At 50.9% G+C, this 22934-nt stretch overlaps 1 protein-coding gene across 5 annotated transcripts in view; it reads left to right on the top strand.

Annotated features, from left to right (window-relative positions):
* The window catches only part of PLXNA1 (plexin A1), a 284683-nt gene that overhangs the window by 153806 nt on the left and 107943 nt on the right, over positions 1-22934 (top strand). For all 5 annotated transcript variants that reach the window (XM_042849837.2, XM_005288414.5, XM_005288413.5 and 2 more), the window contains exon 9: positions 15880-15994. In XM_042849837.2, the coding sequence (XP_042705771.2) occupies positions 15880-15994 (115 nt within the window). The remainder of the gene's footprint in view (positions 1-15879; positions 15995-22934) is intronic.

Below are 22934 nucleotides of genomic sequence, written 5' to 3'. Positions count from 1 at the left end.
AATGACTTGGCTATGCAGAACTCATGAAATCCGACGGTTTCCTAGGGCTGTTGGCTGGCAGGTTGGGAGGTTCCTGCGAGGCTGCATGGAACATCCTGCGTATGGTGGGGCGTTTGCCCAGGAGTTGTCTAAGTGGAAGTAGCCGTGGATTAGGTTTCTATCCAGACTCTTTGGAACCTTCTTTAAATGTGGATCTAGGGGGTCTTTGAGCCAGGCTTGTGATAAAATAAGGGGTGGGATATGTGGACTATTGGGATATGCACTGATGGGTGATATACCCCATGCTTAGATAGTATGGCAATAAGTGTAGAATGCAAACTTTAGTTAGAGAAGAATCTGGGGTGTATTTGGGCAAAAAATTCAGAGCTCAAGAATGTGAGTGGTTCTGTTCTGCCAGAAACCCTGTATTCAAGAGACAGGGTGATCAATGATTCCAGCAGAGTGAATGTCTGGCAATGTGTGTTGGAAAGTTTCCTGCAGAAGAGTTTAGCTCCAAATCAGAGGGGCAGCCTGGAGCTCTGCTACAAAAAGCCTCTTCAAAGACAATTCATCAAACAAGCTGAGTTTTCAACTTTGATCAGGGAAAACGCAGTTGAGATGCGGGAGTCCCAGAATGCTGCCTGGAAACCTGCAGTGAATATTCAGGCTTCAGCATCTGGGGCGGCTGGTGAACAGGAGAGCCTGAATACACCTATCTGTACCTATCTGCCAGGGAGATGTCTGGATCCAAGCGGAATTGGGAAGGGCCTCTGGGGCATAAAGGCTGGGCATCAGAACAGAGCAGTCAGGACTGTGAGGTGGATAGTCGAGGCTGTGATGTACAGACAGGAATGCTCCCTCTGGGTATTTTGTGTTGGGGAGGTGAGGCCGGTCCCACGTCTGGCAATTTGGTACTACCTGCCGCTTCTTCAGAGAGCAGATCTTTTCTCCTTTGCAGAGCGAGGGGGAAAGAGAGTTTTAAAACTGGACTTTCTCTCTCACCTTGACCCCAGAGAAGAGCTCTGTCTCCCTTCATGTCGTGAGATTTCAGTAATGTGAGATCAGCTTGGGCTGGGGAAAGTTGCATGACATTATTTTGCAAATTTAAAAATCAGGTGTGATTTTAAAAAAATAAATCAGTAAAAGAAACAAGACTTTTAACTACAAGTGGCATCAACCATGGCCAGATTGGGGGCCCATCGTCTTGGTCTAGAGGGGAGAGATGCTGAGCGAAGTGGCATTTTATTTTATGGGCATGACGTAGAAATAAAAACCCATAACAAAAATCCCTGCCTGATTTATTACCAGGTTGAGGTTTGATTTTGGATGCATTATTTAAAAAGGCTAATTATGGATGCATTAATATTTATGGGCTCTGGGTTAGAGCTGATAGAAAAGTCCTTGTTCAAGGCTGTTGAACATTTTTATTATTTTCTTTACGTCAAGGATTTTAGAGTTTGGAGGCAATTTTAATTGTGTGCCCTGCAGTCAAGTCATAGCCAAAGAACATGACAGTATCCAGGGTGATGCAATACATTTAAATACCATTTGCAGACAGGTGGCTTTAATGGATCTCTTCAGAGTTAATAGCCTTTTGGATCCAGGTTTCGTATTTTGCAGAGGAAAATCTATAAGTCAGCCTGATAAATTCTGTATTAGGAACAATGTGCTTTTCCACAAGGCTAATGTTTTTACTGTCTAGTTTTCTGATCACCATGTATTATGTTTTACTTTTACATTTGGGCAGCTTCGCTTAGGTCAGGAGTCAAGGGCCTGAGTGTTGAATCATTCCTCTGCTTGAGGATTAAAAGGTTTGGAAGATTTTCAAATCATTATAGAAAGATAGAAGAATTGTGGGCCAGCTGAAATTGGAGTAGCTACAGGGAAGTCAAATGAAGTTCCACCAATTTACACCAGTGGAAATGCTGGCCCAGTGTGTTCTCAGCAGAGCTCTGGAAAGGCACCGACAAAATTTGCAGCTAAAATCCATTTGTAGATTGTCGAGAGCCTTTGATTCCTGTTGCCATGCATGAACTGGGCTCTCTGTGCATGTTCAAAGGGCCCTGGGAATCTTGGTCTGGCTGCAGGGGAGACTTGGATAGGGGAACAGCATGTTACCCCCCCCCTTTTTATTTTTAAGTGACCATAATGAAAATGAATCATCAATAGTCAAAGATGAGCTAAAAATAACTTGTTTAAAAAGTCTCTCCTGTGAATGTATCTTTGAGAGAACAACGTAAGGGGACTCTATCCTATTTCTCTCTGATTTGTTATCTTAGGGCTTTGTACTTCCAACCAGCACCCTAGACATGGGCTCCTCTCCCCGATAGATTAGCATAACCAAATCTCTAATGGATTTCACTGGCATTTCTCCTTTCCCTGGTTATAGGGAGCTCTGCTTGGGGGGCTTAGAAAGTCTTTCCCTGTATTACTGCTAATCACCTCAGATGACGACAGCAGAAAGAATTTTAAGCAATCTCCTTTACTTTTCCGCTTTGCTGCTGCTTGTTTTACTCTTTGGACCTCCTCAGCTTGGGGGAAGGGAAACCTCAGGCTGGTCACTTGCACTTTCTATTTCTGGTGGGTTGTGTTTTCTGTTTCTCCAGCGTAGTGCTGCCATGCTGGGTTTTCTGATAGCCCAGGGGAATGTTGAAATCAACAACCACAAAAGGCTGTTTATATTGAAAGCTTTTTAAAAAATCCATGAAAACATTTCGACTGGTGTTAGGTTTTTGTAAATTGCCTCTCCTCCCCCTCTCTTACATTCCTTTCCAGCATTTACAACCTAAATCTCCTGATGCCGGCTACAATTTTCATAAATGGTTAGTGTTTTACGGTGCCCAACTTTAGAGGCCATAAAAGGGCCTGATTTTTGTAGGGTGGATGAAAATCAGGCCCTCTAAGGTGTCTCAAGTCGGGCACCAAAATCCCTTGAAAATCTTGTCACAACTCCCTTCAAGGAGGAGGTGAGATCTTGATCCCACATCTGAACGTCATTCAATCCTCTTTCTCTTGTAATTTCCTCTGGTGCAGGCACTCCCTTGGTGGCGTAGGGCAGGCATAATGGTCCAGTGTCACCGTCCCCACACAATCTGTGGCACAGGAGTATGCTATGGAGTGGGTCAGGGTGGGAAGAGGCCTGTTGGGGCTGGAAGGCTTGTGCGAGTGTTCCAGCTATTCTGGGCTGCAGAGCAGCCTGTATGTAGCTGTGGGAAGTTGCCGTAAGGTAGAACAGCCAGTAGTGCTACTGTAACATGTGCCGAGGTCTGGGCTTAGAGTTTAGCCCACTGCCATCCGGAGCTGGGCCTCTTGCAAGGTGCAGGTGGGAATCAGAGCCCTTGTTTCCAGTATAACTGCCGCATTACAGCGTCACCAGGAAAGCAGACCTTGTCCTGAGCATCATCGGGCTTGAATTAAAATAGAAACTAGCTAGGTTTGCTTGAAAACAAGTCAGTTTGTGTTAGCGACAAAGATAATGCACCTTATTCCTGATTTCCGTAGTAACCTCTTGCAAGGGAAGGACACTGACAAGGAGACAGGTGGGGGATTCTCAGTAATGGCCCCTTTTGGGAAGCTCTGGATTTCCATGCTCCAATTAACAAACAGGAATTGGGAGAGGCTTGGAGTCCTCCTGGTAAATCCGAGACGGGAGGAGGAGGGGGTTAGAACTCTCTTTTATAAATGCCCCCATGAGTTAATCTGTTTTGACCTTGTCAATATTTTCCAAACTGCTTTGAGAGGGGAGAGCCGTGACAGAGCCTCGCAACGATTCTCTCCTCGCTCTGCTTTACAGAGAGAGGAATCACCGTGACACTAGGAATTGGAGGCCTATAGCACCTCTCAATACAGATTATCCAATTCTCACTAAAGTGCTGTTGACTGTTGACAAGGTTGCCCCACAGCTGATTTTTCAAGGCCAGTCCTATGTGACATCTAGCAGACGCTCTATCCTTTCAGAAAAAGCTGCGACAAGACGACCCGGGCTCCTGTTTGTTAAACCTAGATTAGCACAGAGTGTTTGACTATGTACTTGTTCCATGTGCTGGGGGCGTCTGCGGTTCTATGTATAGTGACTAGATAAGGCTGAGCTTTCCCTGAAATGCCTGGGGGAGGCCTTTGAGGTAGTTAAGGGGTAGCTAGTTAGTGCTCTTAGTGTGAAGTCTGAGGCTAGAGCAAGCTGTCCTGAGCCCACGGCCGTGTTTTCACAAAATCTTTGGCTGAGAACATACAGAGTAACGCCGGGCCCTGTTGCACTCCCTAGTACCATGCACATTTCGCCATGGAAAAGGGATTTAGTGACTTCTCTGACAACGTTTTCTCCTCCCTTATCCTGGATCACGAGGAGGAGACTCTATGGGCGGTGGGATCCGTTCATGGAGAAGAGCTGGGCTGATGGGAGACATATATCAGCTTTGTAGAGCACAGAGTAACAAAATGTAGAGCCCCAGGCTGGATTCTGTTTCTGGGGTCTTTCCTCTGCTGTGGGGATTCTCCTTAAAGTGTGTGTATGGGGGGGGGGGGGTCCTCTGGGGCAGTCATCAACTGTGGGAGCCCTGTCAGCACACCTATATTTGAGCCATGCTTCGTGGAGCAGTGGAGACCAAGAGCTGATGCGGAGACACAGACCCCCATACCGACAGTAGGGGTCTCCCACTGGCCCTGGAATTCATGTGAATCCACTGGGTTTGGGGCTGTCCATGCGGGCTGGTCTTTAGGTCTGGGGTGCAAACTCTCCCCCCTGTGATGGGATGATTGGATAGGAATCTCCCCAGGGAGAACCTAGTGTAGGTTCCTTCCCTGCTAGCCCTGCCCCTTGAGGGTTTTCTGTCCCGATCAGGTGCACGCTGTTTAAAGGCTACTCCAGCTGCTTTGATAACCCAATTAGTCATTCTGTGTCCAAACGTATGCAGATGACATGGCCCTCCTTGTAAGCGTTAACTCCCTCGTCAAGGTCTTCTACAGGAAATTGAGTCCTCTTTAGAGATAAAGACATAATGCTAGGTTCCCTTATCGACTTGAATAGAGACTGTTCTCTGGCTAGGTAGATGAGTGAGAAATCTGCCTTGAAAGTGAGTTGGGAATTCCAGCGAGAGAGAGAGTGAGAGAGCGAGCTCAATATAGGAACACGCTTCTGAAGGGAGAACTCCTCTGAACTTGGACGTCTAGGAGGGGGAAAATAATAGATATGAGAGCGGGAAGGTACTGGCAGGAGGGCTGGCCTGTAGGAATATAGGGACTGCTGGACTGGGTCAGACCAAAGGTCCATCTAGCCCAGTATCCTGTCTACCGACAGTGGCCAATGCCAGGTGCCCCGGAGGGAATGAACAGAACAGGTAATCATCAAGTGATCCATCCCCTGTCGCCCATTCCCAGCCTCTAGCAAACAGAGGCTACGGGCACCATCCAGTCCAGTGTCCTGACTCCGTTAGTGCCCAGCCCCAGCTGCTTCAGAGGAGGGTGAAAGAAACCTCCCTTGTGGACAACCCAAACAGATTTGTTCCAAGTATTTCTTTGGGGGGGGAGGGGGGGCTTTGGAATCTCTGGGTCAGAGCTTCCATTGCGGCTTCTCTCTGAAGGCTTGAGCCAGAACCGGAGGGACTCTGGGGGGAGGTTTAAGGGACATGGGGGCTAGTTCCTCAGTTTCTTCATTTCGATAAACTGTGCAGAACATTTGGGTTTTAATAGACATTTGTTCAGACTCACATAGGCACCTGTGCAGAGATGAATCCATTACAAAGCAGCAGCCCCACTAGCATGGAAACCAACTCCTCCCATTGGCATAGGGGAACGGAGAAGGTCAAATGGCATAGGGAGCGTTGTTGTAGCCATGTCGGTCCCAGGATATTAGACAGACAAGGTCTAATCTCTTTTATGGCACCAACTTCTGTTGGTGAGAGAGTCAAGTTCTGTGTAAGCTCAGAAGCTTGTCTCTCTCACCAACAGAAGCTGGTCCCATAAAAGGTCAAATGGTGATCGGGTACCTGATCTGGATGGATGGCAGGATTTTGGAAAGTCACAGTGAAGAACTTGGTTGATGGAAGTGGGATGGCAGTTTGGATTGGGGAAATCACGCCTGGGCTCAGACACACCCATCCTCTGTGTAATTCTCTTATGCGAGACATTAATGCCATCAGGTGCTGGCATAGAAAACAAGGAGGCCCAGAGCTCTGCCCTCAGGTGGTGACAATGGTGGCCCTAAGCACCATCAGTGGTCAATAACTGAACCCCCTAATATCTCCCAGCAAAGCTGTTCTTTCTTGGAGCCTGCACCACACCGGCCTTGTCTTCTGAGCTCCCCCTGTTGGCTGTGTGGCAGCAGACTGCCCATAAACCCTATGCCCAGAACGAGGGCAACGTCTGGGGTGATACTGGTGCACAAAGAAGGAAGCGAAGCAAAGGAAGCTGGTTTCGTTTCTGCTCCACTAGCCCTGGGGGAAAGGGAGAGGGGGGCCGGAGTTGATGTTTGTCCGATGGGGAGGCAGGAAAATACATTTTATTTATTAAGCTTCTTTGAGAGCATCACAAACAAGAGGCCCAAACAATACAGAAATGGCCGAGCACTGTAACTCTACCACAGCTGCAGTCGGGCGTCCTTCTAACTTTAGGCATGTGAATGCTGCTGCGGTTGAATAGAGCAGCCCTGTCTCACAGGTCAGGCTTTTGTTATAAGTCTCCATTAGGCAAATGGGATTTTAATGCATTGCTTCAGGGGCCGGGTGCTGCGTGGCAGTGTAAGGAAGGCAGGGGCTGGGCTCGCTGCTAACATGTGAATCACTGCAGCCCCTGCTCACTGCACAGGCTCTTCCAGGCTCCTCGCCCCACTGTTGCCTTTTTCCTTCTTTCTTCTATAGCTTAAAACTAATTGTGTTCCTCAGGAAAGTGTCGGCTGTTGGTACTTGCTAGAGCCAGGTGTAGTATGGACAGGCATTGTGCAAACTCTCCTAGCTCTGCTCATGCCCCGCTGTCCAGACCTTTGGTCCCCCTGCTGTCCCCAGCCCAGACTTCCCACATGGTTCTGCCTGTGCCCTGCAATTCAGATGCGCTTGGTGCTTTACAAAACAAGTACAGATCATGTCCCCGTCCTGCAGATCGTATAACTTAAGGGCCCGATTCTGCAACTTTTACTCCCAGTGAGTAGCATTTACTTGTGTGAGCAATCCTACTGCCTCCAATGGGACTGTTATGCTACTTGTTTGGCGTAAGGGATGCAGAATCAGGGCCTGAGTTAAACCGACAACAACATGAGGAGCTGGGGGGACCCAGCGGTGTAGGGAGGACAAGGGCAAGCTCGATAAGTTCCCTGGGAGAATAATGTGCACATCTTGAGGTTTCTTTTTTTAAATCTAAGGCTTTGGTTGAAAGGCCTCCTTGAAGCTGCGACTTTTCAGGAGGGACTCCGAGAATGGGAGGGAGGGGGTGTAGTGAGCAGGGTCAGGAGGGAGTTCCAGATATGGGGCAGCACGAAAGAAGGTGGAGGTGAGTTCAAAGAGGCATCCACAGAGGCGGGTTGGGTTGAGAAAGAGAGTGGCGTGGGTGTAAGGGAGGTGAGAGCCAGCCTGCAGCGCTCCTTGCTCTGCCAGTCCTAGGTCTCTCTTGTACCCTGGTGAGTACGAAGAGGGCTGGCAGTTTGGTGACATGGACAGACGTCTGCCACAGACTAGCAGGAGACTGCCCAAACTCGTGGGGTTCTGTGGGGGGGAATGCCATCAACCCACTGATGACTCCCACTAGCACAGGCCCCCTCACACCACCCCCCATCAGTGTGTTCTGCAGATTAATGGAAGCAAAGCACAAGGCGCTTGCAATGCAACCCCCCTCCCTCTCTGCTGCCACTCCAAGTGTAGGCTATAATGGAATCTAATATTTCTAAGGATGTATCTTTCATCCCGAGATACAGTCTTAAAAGTAGCTCGGGGGATCTTAGGAAGTCAGAGGGAGCTGCTATGCGTATGCAGATGCTGTTTCCATCAGCACAGATCATGTATATAATTTTCCTTTCCAGTGAATCTCTCTTGTTCTGTGTGTGCTCGTAATAGAACTTGCCCCCTCCTCCCCTCACCTCCCCATGGTTTGCTCCATATCCTTCCTCCAGGGCCAGCTTGTGTAGAAATCACTGCTCCAGGCAGTGCTCCCCACCAGCATGGCTTCCTCCTAGCACCTCGCATGAAAGAGCCCAGACTGCTCACGTCAAACACCTGCCTCTTCCTTTCGCTCGCTTTCGGGGAGCACCTTTGGCCACCTTCACCCTGCATCTTCCTTCCTTCCTTCCCGCTCTCTACTTATTTCTCCGATCAGGCTTATCTACCCTCTATGGATTCTTGTTTTATTTTCTACCTTCCCGTCTCTCAGTGCTCTAAGCTAGAGATGAGAGAAGTGAGTGGATTTGTGCCCCAGGCCATGCACCTACCAATATAATGGCGAGGTGCACTCTGTGCCTGGGAATAAGAGCGAGTGAAGGTGAATGAGGAACGATGCCACCCCATCAGACACGATGGAAAGACTCCTGTTGCTTCGCTAGGCTTGGACCAGGCCCTGGGACAGCAGGAAGAATGCCATGGGGACTTGAGCTGCCCGCTTCTAAACTGGCTAACAGGAAACTGTCTCCTGATGTTGTGATCCACAGGTTCTCGGACTGGGCTCTGTAGAGCTGATTGTGTCCTAGCTGGGATTTCAGGAGTGACGCTTTCTACTCACTATAGCCTTCTGTCCATATGGCCTGGTGACTCTCCTGTGGTATCCAGAGACTTCCTTGACTCACTAACCTCAAACACCCCCCTGCACTGCCACCTGGCGCTCCTGTATCAGGTGTTTCTCTGTGTAAATTCAACAGTGAGCAAATTCACAAATGACCCCAGAATTGGAAGGAAAGTAGCCCAGCTGTGCCGTCACCTAGCGGGGGCAGCAGGCCATGAGTGGAGACTCTGGCCTCAGTCCCCTACTCAATGCTGCTCACTCCACCTCTCTTTCTGCAAGGCTTTGTGTTTATTAGGGTGATCCTCATTGTCTGCAGACCTCACTGCTCTTTCTCTAGGTGGGGGACCTACAGCCATGATGCACCCCAGCCCATTGTGGCCCCCTTAGAGGTTCTAGGGAAGACCATGGACATGGATCGTTTCATGACTATGAGCTCCTTGGGGGAGGGATCTGTTTGTACAGCACCTAGCACAGTGGGGCCCTGGTCTATGGCTCGGGCTCCTAGGAGCTACAGTAATACAAATAATAAATCATCATCATAATGCTCCGAGACCCTTAGGAGGCAAGGAGGGAGGGAGTGTGACTGGCAACGCTGCTAGTCTGCCTCCAGGTGGTTGCTGCCAATGAACCCAATCCCTCGGGGTAGGGTTTTTTTTGCCTGACTTGAGGTCTTTGCTGAGTTTGTCTCCACTCATGTGGCACCTGGCTCCACCACTTGGAGGAGGCAGGAGAAATTGCTGGTGAATTAGTCATGGATAACATGGTGGCTGAGCTGCTGGGGGCTCTGCGCCTGCATTTGGGTCTGTATTGTGTCTCCAACATAAATAGTTTCCAGCCCGGTTTGGTTGGTTGCGGAACAGGTGCGATAGGGGAGTTGCTGTCTGCCCCAATGCCTAAAGTTTAAGGGAGGGTGTGAGGGAGATTTCCTCCAGTTATCAGGAGTGATGAAAGCTTTTTAGTTGATAAGTGACGAGGAATTAAAAATGCCTGACGGTGGGAAGCAGGAGAGAGACTGCACAGATGGCAGCATGCTGCCGAGCAACCTGCCACTGCATCGGGAACAGACAGTAATGACAAATGGACACTTCAGGATAAAACCTCAAACACGCAGTACAGCCTGACATTGGGCAGAATGCGCCTCTCTCACATGCACAGCAGAGAGCTCGGGCTCTTTTGTGTGCTTTGGCAACACCAGGGATCCAACTGGGCCAGTTTGCCGTGATTCATTGAGCCAGTAAGTTTTGCTGCTGGAGGTATCTCATCTCTAGAATCTCAGCTTTCATTATCTTCTCTCTAGCACTTGCTTCCTGTTCTGAAGGTTGTTCTTCATAACGACAAGTGCAAACTAGTGCAGTGGTGTCTGAGTCTGCAGACTGCTTGGAAAGTTAGCTCTGGGAGAGGTTTCAGCTTCCCATATTCATTTCAAAGGGTATTATTAGTTCTAACACCTAATCGTGATCATTTACATTTCAAGGCTGCTAACTGTTTCACTGCTGATCAAAGCATGCGAGGAAAGAGAGGGACAGTCAGAGATCAGTAATCAGCTTAATTTGCAGCAAGGAAGATTAAGGTTAGATATTAGAAAAATCTTTCTATCTATAAAGATGGTTAAACACTGGAACAGGCTTTCTAGGAAGGTTGTGGAATCCCCATCATTGGAGATTTTTAAGAATAGGTCAGACAGACGTCAGTCAGAAATAGTCTAGTGATACATAATCCTGCCTCCGCTTGCGGGGGTGGACTAGATGACCTCTTGAGGTCCCTTCCAACCCTAAATTTCTATGATCACAGTGATAGGCCTGATATGACAATGTAGATAACATGGTTTGTACCATCTGGGTCTCATTCTGGCATCATGAATGGGAGAAGCTCAGGCCGCAAGTGGAGTTCAGGAGAATAGAATTACTCATTTATTGTCCCAGTCTGACTCCTGGACTTGCCAAGGAAATATTGCTGAACGGAGGGGAATTGGAATTGAAAGTGACTAGGGTAGGCAAGGCTAACACATGCCAGAACTGTGTTTAACTCTGTTCTAGTTTAGGTTCCCTACTGCTTGTGTTCTAGCTGCTGTACGTTTTATATAGAGTTTGGCCAGCCAGTCTTTGTTAATCAGGGCCGGCTCCAGGCACCAGGCTAGCAAGCAGGGTGGGCGGCACGTCCGGCCGTTCGGCGGCGGGGCCGTCACTCCCTCTCGGAGCGAAGGACCTGCTGCCGAATTGCCGCTGTAGAATGAAGCGGCAGTAGAGCTGCCGCCGCTTGCGATTGCAGCTTTTTTATTTTTTTTTTTCTGCTTGGGGCGGCAAAAACGCTAGAGCCGGCCCTGCTGTTAATGCCACTGTACACTAGGGATTAAGTAACAGTAACCATAATATAATTAAGTTTGATATCTTCATAGTGGAGGGGAATCCTAGCAAGAGGTAACAATGTCACGCAGAACTCCAGGAACCAGCACTTTAAACATGACTCTCTTAGGTTAGAAAGAGCCTGAAGGTATAAATTAGGAAATTAAAATCCCTGGAGGCTGCTGAAGAATAGCTTATTAGAGTCACTAGAAATAAGTCTGTTCCCTGGCAGATCAAGAGAAAGCCACCAGGCCAGCGAGAGCCCAGTGTGGATAAATGGTACGGTACACATCTTCACTCCAGCCTAAAGTATAGCTGGGGATACCGGAGACCCAAGTTCCTGTAAACTGCACGGCACCCTATTTAGCGCTGCACAGGTGCTCAGGGAACCCTACCGGGGACCAGCCACAGCTGGGGGAGGGGCACCCCTTCCCCAGCCCTAAGCTAGACCGACCCCCAACCTGCCACAGCCAGGGCAGCGCCCCGGCCCCAACTATGCCGCAGCCCGGACCTGTTGCGGCCGGGGCACCCCTACCCTAGGCCAAACCCGGATGGGACGGCACGGCCTGAACTACGCCCCAAACCCGGGCAGCCTGGACCTGAAAGAGATAGGAAGAAAAGACTGCTTAGCCTTGAAGTTAACATGGGAAAAGGCTGTATGTGGGACACAGATCCCTAGGTGGAGTCGTCCTCTTTGGTCCTATCTTCTCCTTGCCCAGGGCATACCACATATTCCCCAGTGTTTTTGCAGCCTCATTTTAAATGTCCAGAGTTATGGAGGCTTGAGAGACTATGAAACAGTCTGAAAAATCTCATGACTAGGAGATGTTTCTTCATATTCAGCTTGTATTTGCTGGAGCTCCATTTCATCCTCTTATTTCTGATTGTACCACTGGGCCACCCAAACAGTCTACTCTGCCCTCAGCGATCACCCCATAAGGCGCTTGTATCCAGGAACCCCTTTTGACCAACCTCTCCATGGATACTGCTTTACTGCTTAGATTAATTGCCAGTCCCCATCACCCTGATAGCAGATTTGTCTGCCTCCCTGTCCCTGCTTGAGGGAGGATAGGAGCAATCCTTTTGCTTTGTTGTTTGTTTTTTTTCCGCTCCGCACCACCCCATCAAAGCTACTGGAGATAGGAGGCTACAGCTGTGCTTTTAAGTTGAATATCTGCAGCTGAAATAAAATTGCATATATTTGCATAAGGAGCATCTCAATTAACATATTTGTGGGTAAAGCAACAAGGGCTGTTCATTTGGAAGTGAAAACGTGAGCGAAACATGGAAATGACTTCAGCCCCTTTGCAAGCAGCTTAATTAAATATTTCCTTAGCGTGTGCGCATGGATTTAAAAAGCTCCTGCTGTATATGTAATGGGGTGTGAAACTCCAGAGCAACGAACTCCGTCCCTGCAAAGCCCCAGGTGTGTGGATTTGTACAGAAGCTGCCTGTACCTTGATCTGTCTGACCTGGCATCTATGTCATACTCACCATCCTTGTGTTATCCCAGCATCTCGGAAGTGACAGCTCGGCGTGGGGGAGGGGGAGGAATTCAGCGTGATTCCTGAATTGGTTGGAGCCTCCTGTTTGGGAGGCGTTCTGTCTGTTTCCTTACATTTCAGGTCTAGGCTCTCCCCCTCCCTTCCACCTCCTTCACCGCTCTCCCCGCGAAAGCCCCACAGGGGGCGCTGTCATGGAAGTCTGACTTGTTCAGAGCTGGGGTTCAAGGATAGTCGTTCCACTCTAGGCAGTGCACCGGTCTCATTCCTGCCAAGGGCCCTGTGTACCTAAGGCTGTCCCTGTGTTTCCATGTAATTGCTGGGGGCCCAGCTCTGCTCTAGTGGGGACAATGACAGCAGGACGAGCCCTTTGTTGGGGTAATCTATACTGTGCCGGTGTTCTTTCCTCCCTCTTGGTTGTCTCCCTGTCTCCCCACTCTGCCTGTCTCCCAATCAGCAAGCCAGATTTCGTTCCATGGGACGCTCTTGCTTCTTGTGGGCCTGGCTTGAGAGTAAGAGTCCTGGATTAATGTAGGGCCTTCTGGGGTTGTGACAGCACCATGTCCTGAAGGAGCCATGTTCTGATGGAGGCAGCTGTTGTGGTGTCAGGACTCAAGTGGTGCAGACCTGAATTGCTCCCTTCCCAGTGGAGATACGCCCCATGCCAGCAAAGCACTGAGCTCCTTGGTGATTTGACCCTTGAAGCAGTGATAGTGTCAGTGACTGTTGTTTGGTGTCACCTAGAGACTCCCCGTTCGTTTATTTAGCTACTTGTTCTGCGCTAAACAGCTATTTAACAACCACATTAATATCTGGGTGATGGCTTAGAGCTGGGATTCTGCCTGTGTTGAGCCCTCTTGTGATGTGAGATCGCCATCTGTACTAGAAATACTTTAGAGACTAACAAATTTATTAGAGCATAAGCTTTCGTGGACTACAGCCCACTTCTTCGGATGCGAAAGCTTATGCTCTAATAAATTTGTTAGTCTCTAAGGTGCCACAAGTACTCCTGTTCTTCTTTTTGCGGATACAGACTAACACGGCTGCTACTCTGAAACTAGAAATACTTTGTGTCAGCTGATCCTGGACCTGAAGCAGGCTGTTAAAGCACTTCTGAAATGTGTCTTACAAAAGGATGGTGGCCTTGTCTAGACTAAGAGAAATGGTGTTTCTGAAGAACATATTAGCTGTCACATTTTAAACAAAGTCCTGTTTAAAAGTGTGTTAGCACCAAGTATAGACGGGGTTTAATACCTTGGCAAACATGCTAGCTGGGTGTGATGAGCCCTAGGCTGTGTGAATATGTAGCAAGGCCAAAATACCATCAGGTTAGTAGAATTCTTCCCAGGTGAACAATCCCGGGGGTGGTTTGTAAGAGCCAAGGAAGTGTCAGCAGGCAGTCTGTCCAGACCACGAGCACATGGGGCAGGATCGACAGCTAACACAAATCCAGCAGCGCTTGTTGTCCCCCGCCGGGGGCTCCAGCATGAGCGCATTGCCCCTTCCCACCATCCCCTCTGTGTGGATCAGGCTGGTATTTCACACTGAATCCCTATGCCCAGCCTGGGGGCCAAGGACACAGTGCGGACTATTGCACTGCTATAGTGGGTAGGTGCGAGGGGCCCCGTGCCATTCCGATGCTGCAGGCTTGGCTAGCTGCTTGGTTTCTCCGGGAATCGGTTGACATGCTGAGGTAACTCCAGGTCTCCTTTTCGCGTCCAGCTCTAATTATGGTGCTTTGGAAGGGCTGCAGTTGTGCTCTTTGTGTTCAATAAAAGCTTCCTGCCTGCCATGTCTGTATCCTACCAAAGCTGTCCCTTTGCAAGGCATCTCTGACACAGGGACTTCAAAGTACAGGAGCATGGGATCAAACAATGGTGAGCATGGGCCCTGGGGAGATGCAGAGGAGAGAGAGGAAGGGGGACGGAGAGAGACACACACAGCTAGAGAGAAGGGGGAAACACACACATACAATCAGCCAGAAGGAGACAGAAAACCATGGGAGGCATTGAGAGAGACAAACAACCAGAGAAGGGGGTGGGAAACACAGGCATAGCCCAGCCAGTGACTGAGGATGTGGGAGGGGGCCGACAGAGGGGGTCACACACATTGCATTGTAAGCAAGTGAAAGGCGCTACAGTCATGAAATGTTAATCTGACCCAACCTTTGGCCAGTTATAATTTTCCTCTGAATGAATGTGCATTAATGCAGAGGGCTTTTTCTCCCTGCAATGGAGGGGCCTTGTTCTGACTCCATTTGCTAAAATTGCCTTTCATAAAACCAAAAATAAAGCTCACAAAGTGTGCAATTCAGCCCCCTCATGAGCAGGCGGGAAGGGAAGGGCCCAGCGCTGCCAAGTTAGAGAGAAGGGTCGCCCGCAGGTCCCCTGCCTTTGACCACATGGTGTGTGTTATCACCACATGTGTTATGACGGGGAGCAGAGGAGGAGAATGTGGCTGGGGCAGGGGGAGGAGCGAGAGATGCTGTAAACTTTGTATACAGACCCTGGAGTGAATGATTTGGTATGGTGGGGGGGCTCCCCTGTTAGAAGCCAGACTGACCTCAGTGCCCCAGGGTGGTGCTTTGACGAAGGGAGTGGAGGGGTGACTCTGGGGGGCCTGTCAACCCTCTGACTGTGCTCTGTTTCAGTGCCCGAGGGGGTGCTGTGCTGCAGGTAGCGGGATGGGTGATGCAGTAAGGGGTGCTCTCCCCTCTGACTATGTGCTGCCCCCAAGGTAGTGCTAGGTTGCTCTGTGCTGTATCAGATACAACAATGACTCTCAAATTTTGTACTGGTGACCCCGTTCACATACCAAGCCTCTGAGTGTGACCCCCCCCCCCTTATAAATTAAAAACACTTTCTGATATATTTAACATCATTATAAATGCTGGAGGCAAAGCGGGCTTTGGGGTGGAGGCTGACAGTTCGCGACCCCCCATGTAATAACCTCATGACCCCCTGAGGGGTTCTGAGCCCCAGTTTGAGAACCCCTGAGATACAACCGTGTGGATAAGATGTGAAATGGAGGCCCTGACCTTTCATGGTGATTAAAAATCCCGTGGGACTTTAAGCAAGAGTCAGGATGTTAACTCCTAGATGCTGGCCAAATTTGACTGTGGGTAATTCCATTCTGCCTCTCTAAATCCCCCTGCAGGTTCAGTTGGAGAGTGGGTGTGTGTTTTCACCCCTTGTCCTAAATTATTGTGTGGCCTAATGTTGCCATGAGCCATTAGTACAGCTGCATTTCTGTGGGTGGAGGAATGGTGCCTGTTGCAGTCTGTAAGGCGCTTTGGGACCACAAGAGATGGTGACTGCCTCACAGTGTTTTGATACTACCTCATGAGCTCTCTCTCCCTACAGCTGCCTGTCCTGTGTGAATGGCTCCTTCCCATGCCACTGGTGTAAATATCGGCACATCTGCACCCACAATGCTGCTGACTGCTCCTTCCAGGAGGGGCGTGTCAACATGTCTGAGGTAAGGAGCCATAAAACTGCTGTCCCCCGAAGTCTCCAGCCACCTCCCTTCTGCTCTGCTCTGGTTTCTGACATGGACTGTTTGCTGGCTTGCGAGGGAGAGATCTGTAGAGCTGCAATCTCTTCTCTGTCCCCCGAAACCTTCCTAAATCTGTGCCGGCCTCGGGCCTGCAGCCCCCCAGCCAGGGCTTGCTCTTGGTTTCTGTTGCCTGGGCAGTGATGGATGCAGTTGTGGAGAGTCTCTTGGGCTGTTTCTCTGCCTGGTTAGCCCTCAGTGGCATCATCAGCTTGTCCTGATGCTCAGTCACTATGCGAGCCATTAAGAGTGAGGCCTGGGGGGCAGTGTGTCCATTACAAACCAGGTCACTGGTGCTTCCTCTCCCTCCCTCCCCCGCCTCATCTTATCTAAGCAGCTTCAAACTGGCTACCACGTTAGACTGTTAACGCTTCATGTGCTGCAGTCGCAGGGGGCTCCCCAGTCATTTAATTGCAGTTACTTTGTGGAGTTAGAGACTTGTAGAAATTAGGCCAAACTTTCAACTGGTCTCTAACACTTGCAACCCCAGTGTGTGCAGGCACAAATGAGCGTCACACTGTATATGTCTCACAACACCCATGAACAGCCATGGCTGCAAATGGAGTGGGAAATTGGCTCATGAGACCATCTCAGCCCATTCCTTCGGGAGCCAGTGCCGGACTGGTCCCGACAAGTTCAGGCTAGCTCCGGATGGCTCAAGCGAAGGACCTGCCTTTTGAAGTAACTGGTGATTTTGAGCTGTCCAGCTTGAGACACCGTTACAGGGGCCTGGTTTTCAGAATGAGAGCATCTGCCCTCTCCAAACGTGTCTCAAGTTGAGCACCCAGCATCACAAGTCACTTCTGAACAGTTAGGCCAGAGCTCCCGCCATTGCCTGTGGGGAAGGTTCCATGCCCTGCCAGGGGTAAGAGGTGTAACTAGGACTGCATGTGGTGGTGTGGTACCAGGGTGTGTGAAGCTGCAAAACCTATGGTGTGACCATTGACTTCAGTGGAGTCAGGATTTCACCCATGCTGTGTTATAGGCCTTCCAGACGGGACTCAGAGTTCATGCAGCTTGTTTATCTCTGGATGGTGGCCAGAGGTCCAGCAATGCCGGCATGTGGCTTCCTGCAGCGGCCCAAGTCCATGTGGCCATTTGCACAATGTCACTAGAGCTGGGGTCATGGGAATTTCCTTCCTGACCCCCTGTGGTGATGCGCTAATGCCCTGAAGACAGCAGTTGAATCCCCCTTCCGATTTAGACCTGCGTGGCTGCCGGCCTTGTTGTCCCGTGTTGCTAGCTGCCCAGCCTGCTGCGGAGAGCCAGTGAGTAATGAGGGTTTCTCTATCCCCGGGGGTGTCTGTGTTAGACTGAGCTCTGTGCTTTCTGTCACCATCTGCTAAATTGGAAGAAAAGGGCTCCCTTAAAAAGCCATGTGTTATGAGCGCTCTATTAAAAAGTGCCACTTGCCTAGAACTGTTTCCCTTCGGCCCTTCCATCGCTTCCCCTTTGCAGCTCGGTTTTGTCAGAGGCAGCACTAACCCTTCCCATGCTGGAAACTTTAGACTGAGTCGCCAAAGGCAAAGAAATGTCTAGTGGTTAGAGCAGTGACCCTTTGTGGTGTGTGCACACCTAACGGGTGCTTTGGGATGCTCCAGACGCCCAGAGGCTGGTGACCGATTTACTGTGATTGAACTGCACCTGTTCACCTCGTCCAGCGTCTAACACTTATGCACCTGAATACTGTGAGGGAGGGGTGCAGAGAAGAGGCAGCGCCTAGCTGTGATGAATTTCTGGGCTCAGCCAGAGTCTGTGGTTCTCTCTAGCTCCCAGGTGGAGTAACACAGCCTGTGCTACTGTCACCACACAGACTCTCCCTAAGGCTACATTGGCACGACGTGTGATTCCCAGCTGGAGGAGACATACTCATGCTATCTCTCATCTGAGCCAGTGCACTAAAAATAGTGTAGCTGTGGTACCACCGGCAGCCGTGAGTGGTGGCACAGGCTGCATATGTACCCGCGGGGTTCAGGCAGGTTTATACTCAGGGCGGCTAGCACGGTACTGCCACTGCCCATACTACTGTGGCCACACTAGTATCTGTAGTGTGCAAGGTCAGATGAGAGCTAGCATGAGTATGTCTGCGTGAACTGGGAATCAGACCCCCCAGCTTGGTCCTGGCTTGCTGATACACTACAAGGAACAAGTACTTGTAAATACCTGAGAGAGGTGCTTTCGAGGTTGCTTTTAAAACGAGTGCGTTCCTGTTGGACTCAAACTGTCATAAACTCCTCCCCCCGCTATGAAATGGTGCTGATCAGCTTAAAAGCAGCACTGCATTGCATTCTGATGGTTTCCTTGGCTGTCTGCCTCCGGAGATCGACCTGCCGCTTGCGTTTCTGTCTGATGGACACGCAGCCCTCAATGTTAGGCACAGAGGTTAGCTCGCCATTCTGAGGTTTAGAGCCATCCTGTTCTGAAGGCAGGCTGAAAAAGGGGCTTGCTCTTGGAGGGGCCTCTCTGGATTGGAGGAGGAATTAGCAACACTGGGAAGTCAGGCCTCCCATTTGCCTTCCCCCAGCAATTAGCGGAGAGTGCTAGAAATAACGAGGCTTTCTGAGCACAATCTTCATCCTTGTTTTAGATGTGGTGTGTGTTGTCCCCCTTCCATCCAGACACCTGTTAGGTGCTTTCCCCTTTCTCTGCTGGAGTATGGTACCAAGAAAGAAGCAATGGGCCTTCTTCAGGGGGATGGTTCAAATGTGTTTCTTACTGGGGAAAGCACTTGACAAAGTGACCTCGGGAACTTCTCTCCCATCTGCCCATTAGTGGGGAGGCTGAGATCTGGCAGAACTCATATCACATCAGGGATCCCAGGCTCGGACTGGGCCCAGGCAGCAGGGGAGATTAAAGCTTGTACTCTCCCATGTATAAAAAGCAGCTAAGATTTCCCTCTTGTTTTCCTCTCTCCGTGTTTATGAAATTCCAGCTGGCTCAGAGACATTCACCCCCTCAGCAGAGGGCATCTTCCTATAGAACCCAGTCAGTCCTCCGACTTGGGAGAAGGCCTAGATTCAACAGAACATTGCCCCCCCAACGTCATTGACCCCCACCTCATTTCACAGGCTCTTTCCCGCAGCCACCCCTCCACAGTTCTGAGATCTTTCCTCCTGCCCTCCTCCCACCAGAGATGCTTGCTTCCTATCCCCAGCCGTTCCTCACATATACCCCTTGGTTGGCCTTCACCCCCCCACATCAACTATGGGACCTGCCAATAGCCCGGCCAGTTAACTCCCCTGCCCCGTCCAGTTCTGCTCCCATGCTTAGGATGAGCAGAAGTTTCCTCTCAGTGAGCCCCCTCCCCATAACCGTTGGGAGCCTTTCCTCTTCATCTCTTGCGGCTGGTGTCTCCTGAGTCTCCAGCACGGGGCGTATAGGCTGGTGCCCCTCTGGAGTAGCTGTGAGTTGGTTCCACCCCGTGGGTGGCAGAGTTAGATGGATCCGACTGTGAGTGCCAGTCCAGCCTAGGCGCCCTCATTGGTATTTTTCACTTCCCTCTCGCTGCGTCGTTTCCACCCTGACTCCTGTCACTGCAGCCGCTCCGGGCTGACGAGCGTCTGCTCGGCATTGAATAGGTCAAGCTCCCAGCGACGAACCATTCATTTTTCTTTTCCCCCTCTTTTGTCATTTCTGGGAGCCTGGGCCCTCCAGGAAGGAAGCGGAGAACTGGGCAATTACTCATCCAGAGCCCAGCCATCAGCAGCACAATTACTCTTGTGCAACAGCCGCTTACGTGTGAGGGAGCGACTTTATTTATGATAGGCCAGATCCTACATGCCTTACTCGTGCAAGTGGCCTATGGAAGTCAATGGGCCTGATCCTGCTGCTCCCACAGAAGTCAATGGGGCTGCTTCCATGAGCAAGGCAAGAAGGACCGGGTCTTGTATACTTCATAATATCTCGGATACGTGATCTGGAGTCAGTGAGGCCCAATAAACACAGAGCCCAATGATGCTGTTTTCCAGAGCAGCTGCACTTCAGGGCTCACATTTTCGGTCAACTCCAAAATTGCACCTGCAAACTGTATGGTCAGCGCTCACAGCCCTTTAGCCGCATAACTCCCTGTTCTGCGTGCACACATTAGCTGTGTCTGCATGTGCAAACCTCGGCAGGCAGAAGTTTGGAGTTACCTTTGGAGATATGATCCTAAAAGCATCTGGAAATATCCTCAGGCTCTTGTTTTGTGGGATATAGGCCCTTCCCAGAGGCCCAAGCTTGAGAACAGGCACCGTGTGTAACTTCCAGCATGGGTGAGAGCTGGCCCTGGCCAAACATTGGGGCTAGACTCAGGCAGGACCTGAGCCTGGTGTGAGGCTTGGAACAGCTCAGTTGAGGTCACTGTCACTTGGGGTAGCCTCTGCAGATCCTGGCAGGGGTGGTGAACTGTCTGCCAGGATGCCCCTCCCGGCTGGGACCAGCAAGTCCTGCCCCTCTACCTACAAAGCCTGTTCTCTGGAGGTTTTCAAATGAGAGCGGTTCAGACACAGATCCTGATGAGCCCCGCGAGTGTGTAGAGGTTGCTGCCGTCCTCCTTGGTGCTGGGCCATCGCCTGTGGGTCAAATTAAGAACAGAGACTCAACCTGACCCTGAATTTCTAGCCTTTTGTGGGTGTGTGTCTAACCCTCCGAGTTATTTTAAGCAGGGCTTGGTCTGGCTGAATTTCAGCTTGTCTGAGTGTGGCCAGTGAGGTAATGGAAATCTCCTGCCCCCAGTCAGAGGGTTAACCCTTTCCTTGCTGGTTTTCCTCTTGTACCTGCTGGGCTGTCATTGCCCAGTAAGCTCTCCTTGTAATCAGGGGCGCACTGCGAGGCGCCTGCTGCATGAGGCAGCCCAATGGGTGTATTCTATCTGCGCCAGTCTGGCACACTCAGCAGAGAAGCAGCGCATTCCCCTGGAGGCTCCTGGGCACTGGCAGCACAGAAGATGCGGTCTACATGGGGCGTGTATGGAAAGCTGGGCAGCACAGCAGGTGCTTGCTGGTTCATGAGAGCAGGCCAGGAGGGATTGCGGGTTGGTAGGAGCGATCGCTCATTGCATGTGTCCTTGTGTTTGTCCAGGCTGTGCCTGGGAACAGCCAGCACCCTCCTGCTTTCCTGCTGCCAGTGAGAATTAAGCCCCTGCCCTGAGGCCATTGGTGGGCTTGGAATCCCTGGGCTTTGCTCTTTGACCCCCCCTCGGCTTTCCCTAGGAGTGCGGCGGGAGGGAAGGCCGTGATGATGGGGGAAGAGCAGGAGCTCCCATCTCCCGCCCCACTTTCCCACTCATAGCAGTGACTGGGGAATGTGATCGGCCCTTTGGACTGAATTATCTTTTAGTAAAAGGCTGCTCTGCGGAGACAGGGTCCTGTGTGTCTGCTGGAGGGGAGTTTGACATAGAATTGGGGAGGACCATGAAAGACTTGTGCTCTGAAGGCTGCAACGATCTGTGGAGAGCTCCTGCGCTGAATGCAGTCAGCTCTTCCCCCATACCCAGGAGCAGGTGCTGCTCTGAGCTGTGGAGACCCAGTCGGGCTTTGGGGCATCCCTGAAGCATTGGAAAGACTCGCAGCTCCTCTGCCTTCCCCCAGAAAGGATCAAAGCTCCTGGGTGGAGGATGGCCTCCTTTGGGAACCTGGCAGCGCCTCCTTCAGCCAGCTTGGGGAGGGATAGCTCAGTGGTTTGAGCATTGGCCTGCAAAACCCAGGGTTGTGAGTTCAATCCTTGAGGGGGCCATTTAGGGAACTGGGGTAAAAATCTGTCTGCGGACTGGTCCTGCTTTGAGCAGGGGGTTGGACTAGATGACCTCCTGAGGTCCCTTCCAACCCTGATATTCTATGACTCTAGGGGGTAGTAGGGAGCGACTCTCCAATGCTACCAACCCACAGAGCAAGGGGCGGGGCTGGCAATGAGTTCAGGGTCTTCCCTTCCCCTCCAGACCTTATGGCAGTGTGCAGAGCCCTAACCACTGGACCCCCAGCCTGGCCTCTGCAGCACTGACAGCCCTGGGGAGTAAGACCAGGAATGGAACCAGATGGTGCACCCGGCCCCCAGCTGCCGACTGCACCAGCCACCCACACCCGCAGGACAAGCCACCCCCTTCCCCCATGTGTCCAAACCACCTTACCCTCTGTCGTGTGATGCTCCTGTTAACCCAAGACCACCTCTCCTCAGGCCATTGATGTGCTCTCCAGCTGGCCCCCATCAGCTGCTAAAACACTCTCCACCTCCGAACCTCCCAACTCAACCCCTTTCCCAGCCTCCCAGGCCTACCCCTTCTCTCTGGCTTGAGCTGGATTCCCAAGACTCCTTCATGCACTAATGCACCCACAATTCAGTTAGGGGGCAGCCCAGGTCCCAACTCAGAGCCAGCTAGGCCCAGAGTTGCTCTAAAGCAGGCCGGCAGAAAGGGATCAAAGCAGAGGGAAGGGCTAATTATATTGAAAGCAGGGACCAGCCCTGGGGGAAGAGGGGGAGGTTTGGTCAACCTGGTGGCTGTTCCAATCCTTCTAAAGGAAGATGAGGGCCCCCCCCACCAGTTTTGGGAGGGCAGATGGTGGGCCCTTACTGAGGGGGCATGTAAGCTGAGTTGGCACAAATTCCCAGAGGAATTTGGGGTGGGCTGGGTGGGGGCTTCAGCAAAGTCCTCCAGTGCATTTCCCCCAATGAGAGCAGTGGCTGTCAGATTCCCAGCTGCCCCAGTGTGCTGGGAGCTGAGGACCTGGCATGGCTTTAATCTGGTTCCTTACAGTGTACTGTCATGCTAGCATGGGTAGGCGGGCATGGGCCTGTTAGAGGCACTTCCTGGGGATGCGGGGTAGAACTGTGCATATACCACAGCCATTCCCCTGCCAGTGAGAGCTGGACTCATCCGGTGAAGGAATCA

Source organism: Chrysemys picta, chromosome 7 (assembly GCF_011386835.1).
Source record: "Chrysemys picta bellii isolate R12L10 chromosome 7, ASM1138683v2, whole genome shotgun sequence".
Classification (NCBI taxonomy): Eukaryota; Metazoa; Chordata; order Testudines; family Emydidae; genus Chrysemys; species Chrysemys picta.
The sequence above is the reverse complement of the archived record's forward strand: the minus strand, read 5'-3'. Positions and strand labels throughout refer to the sequence as shown.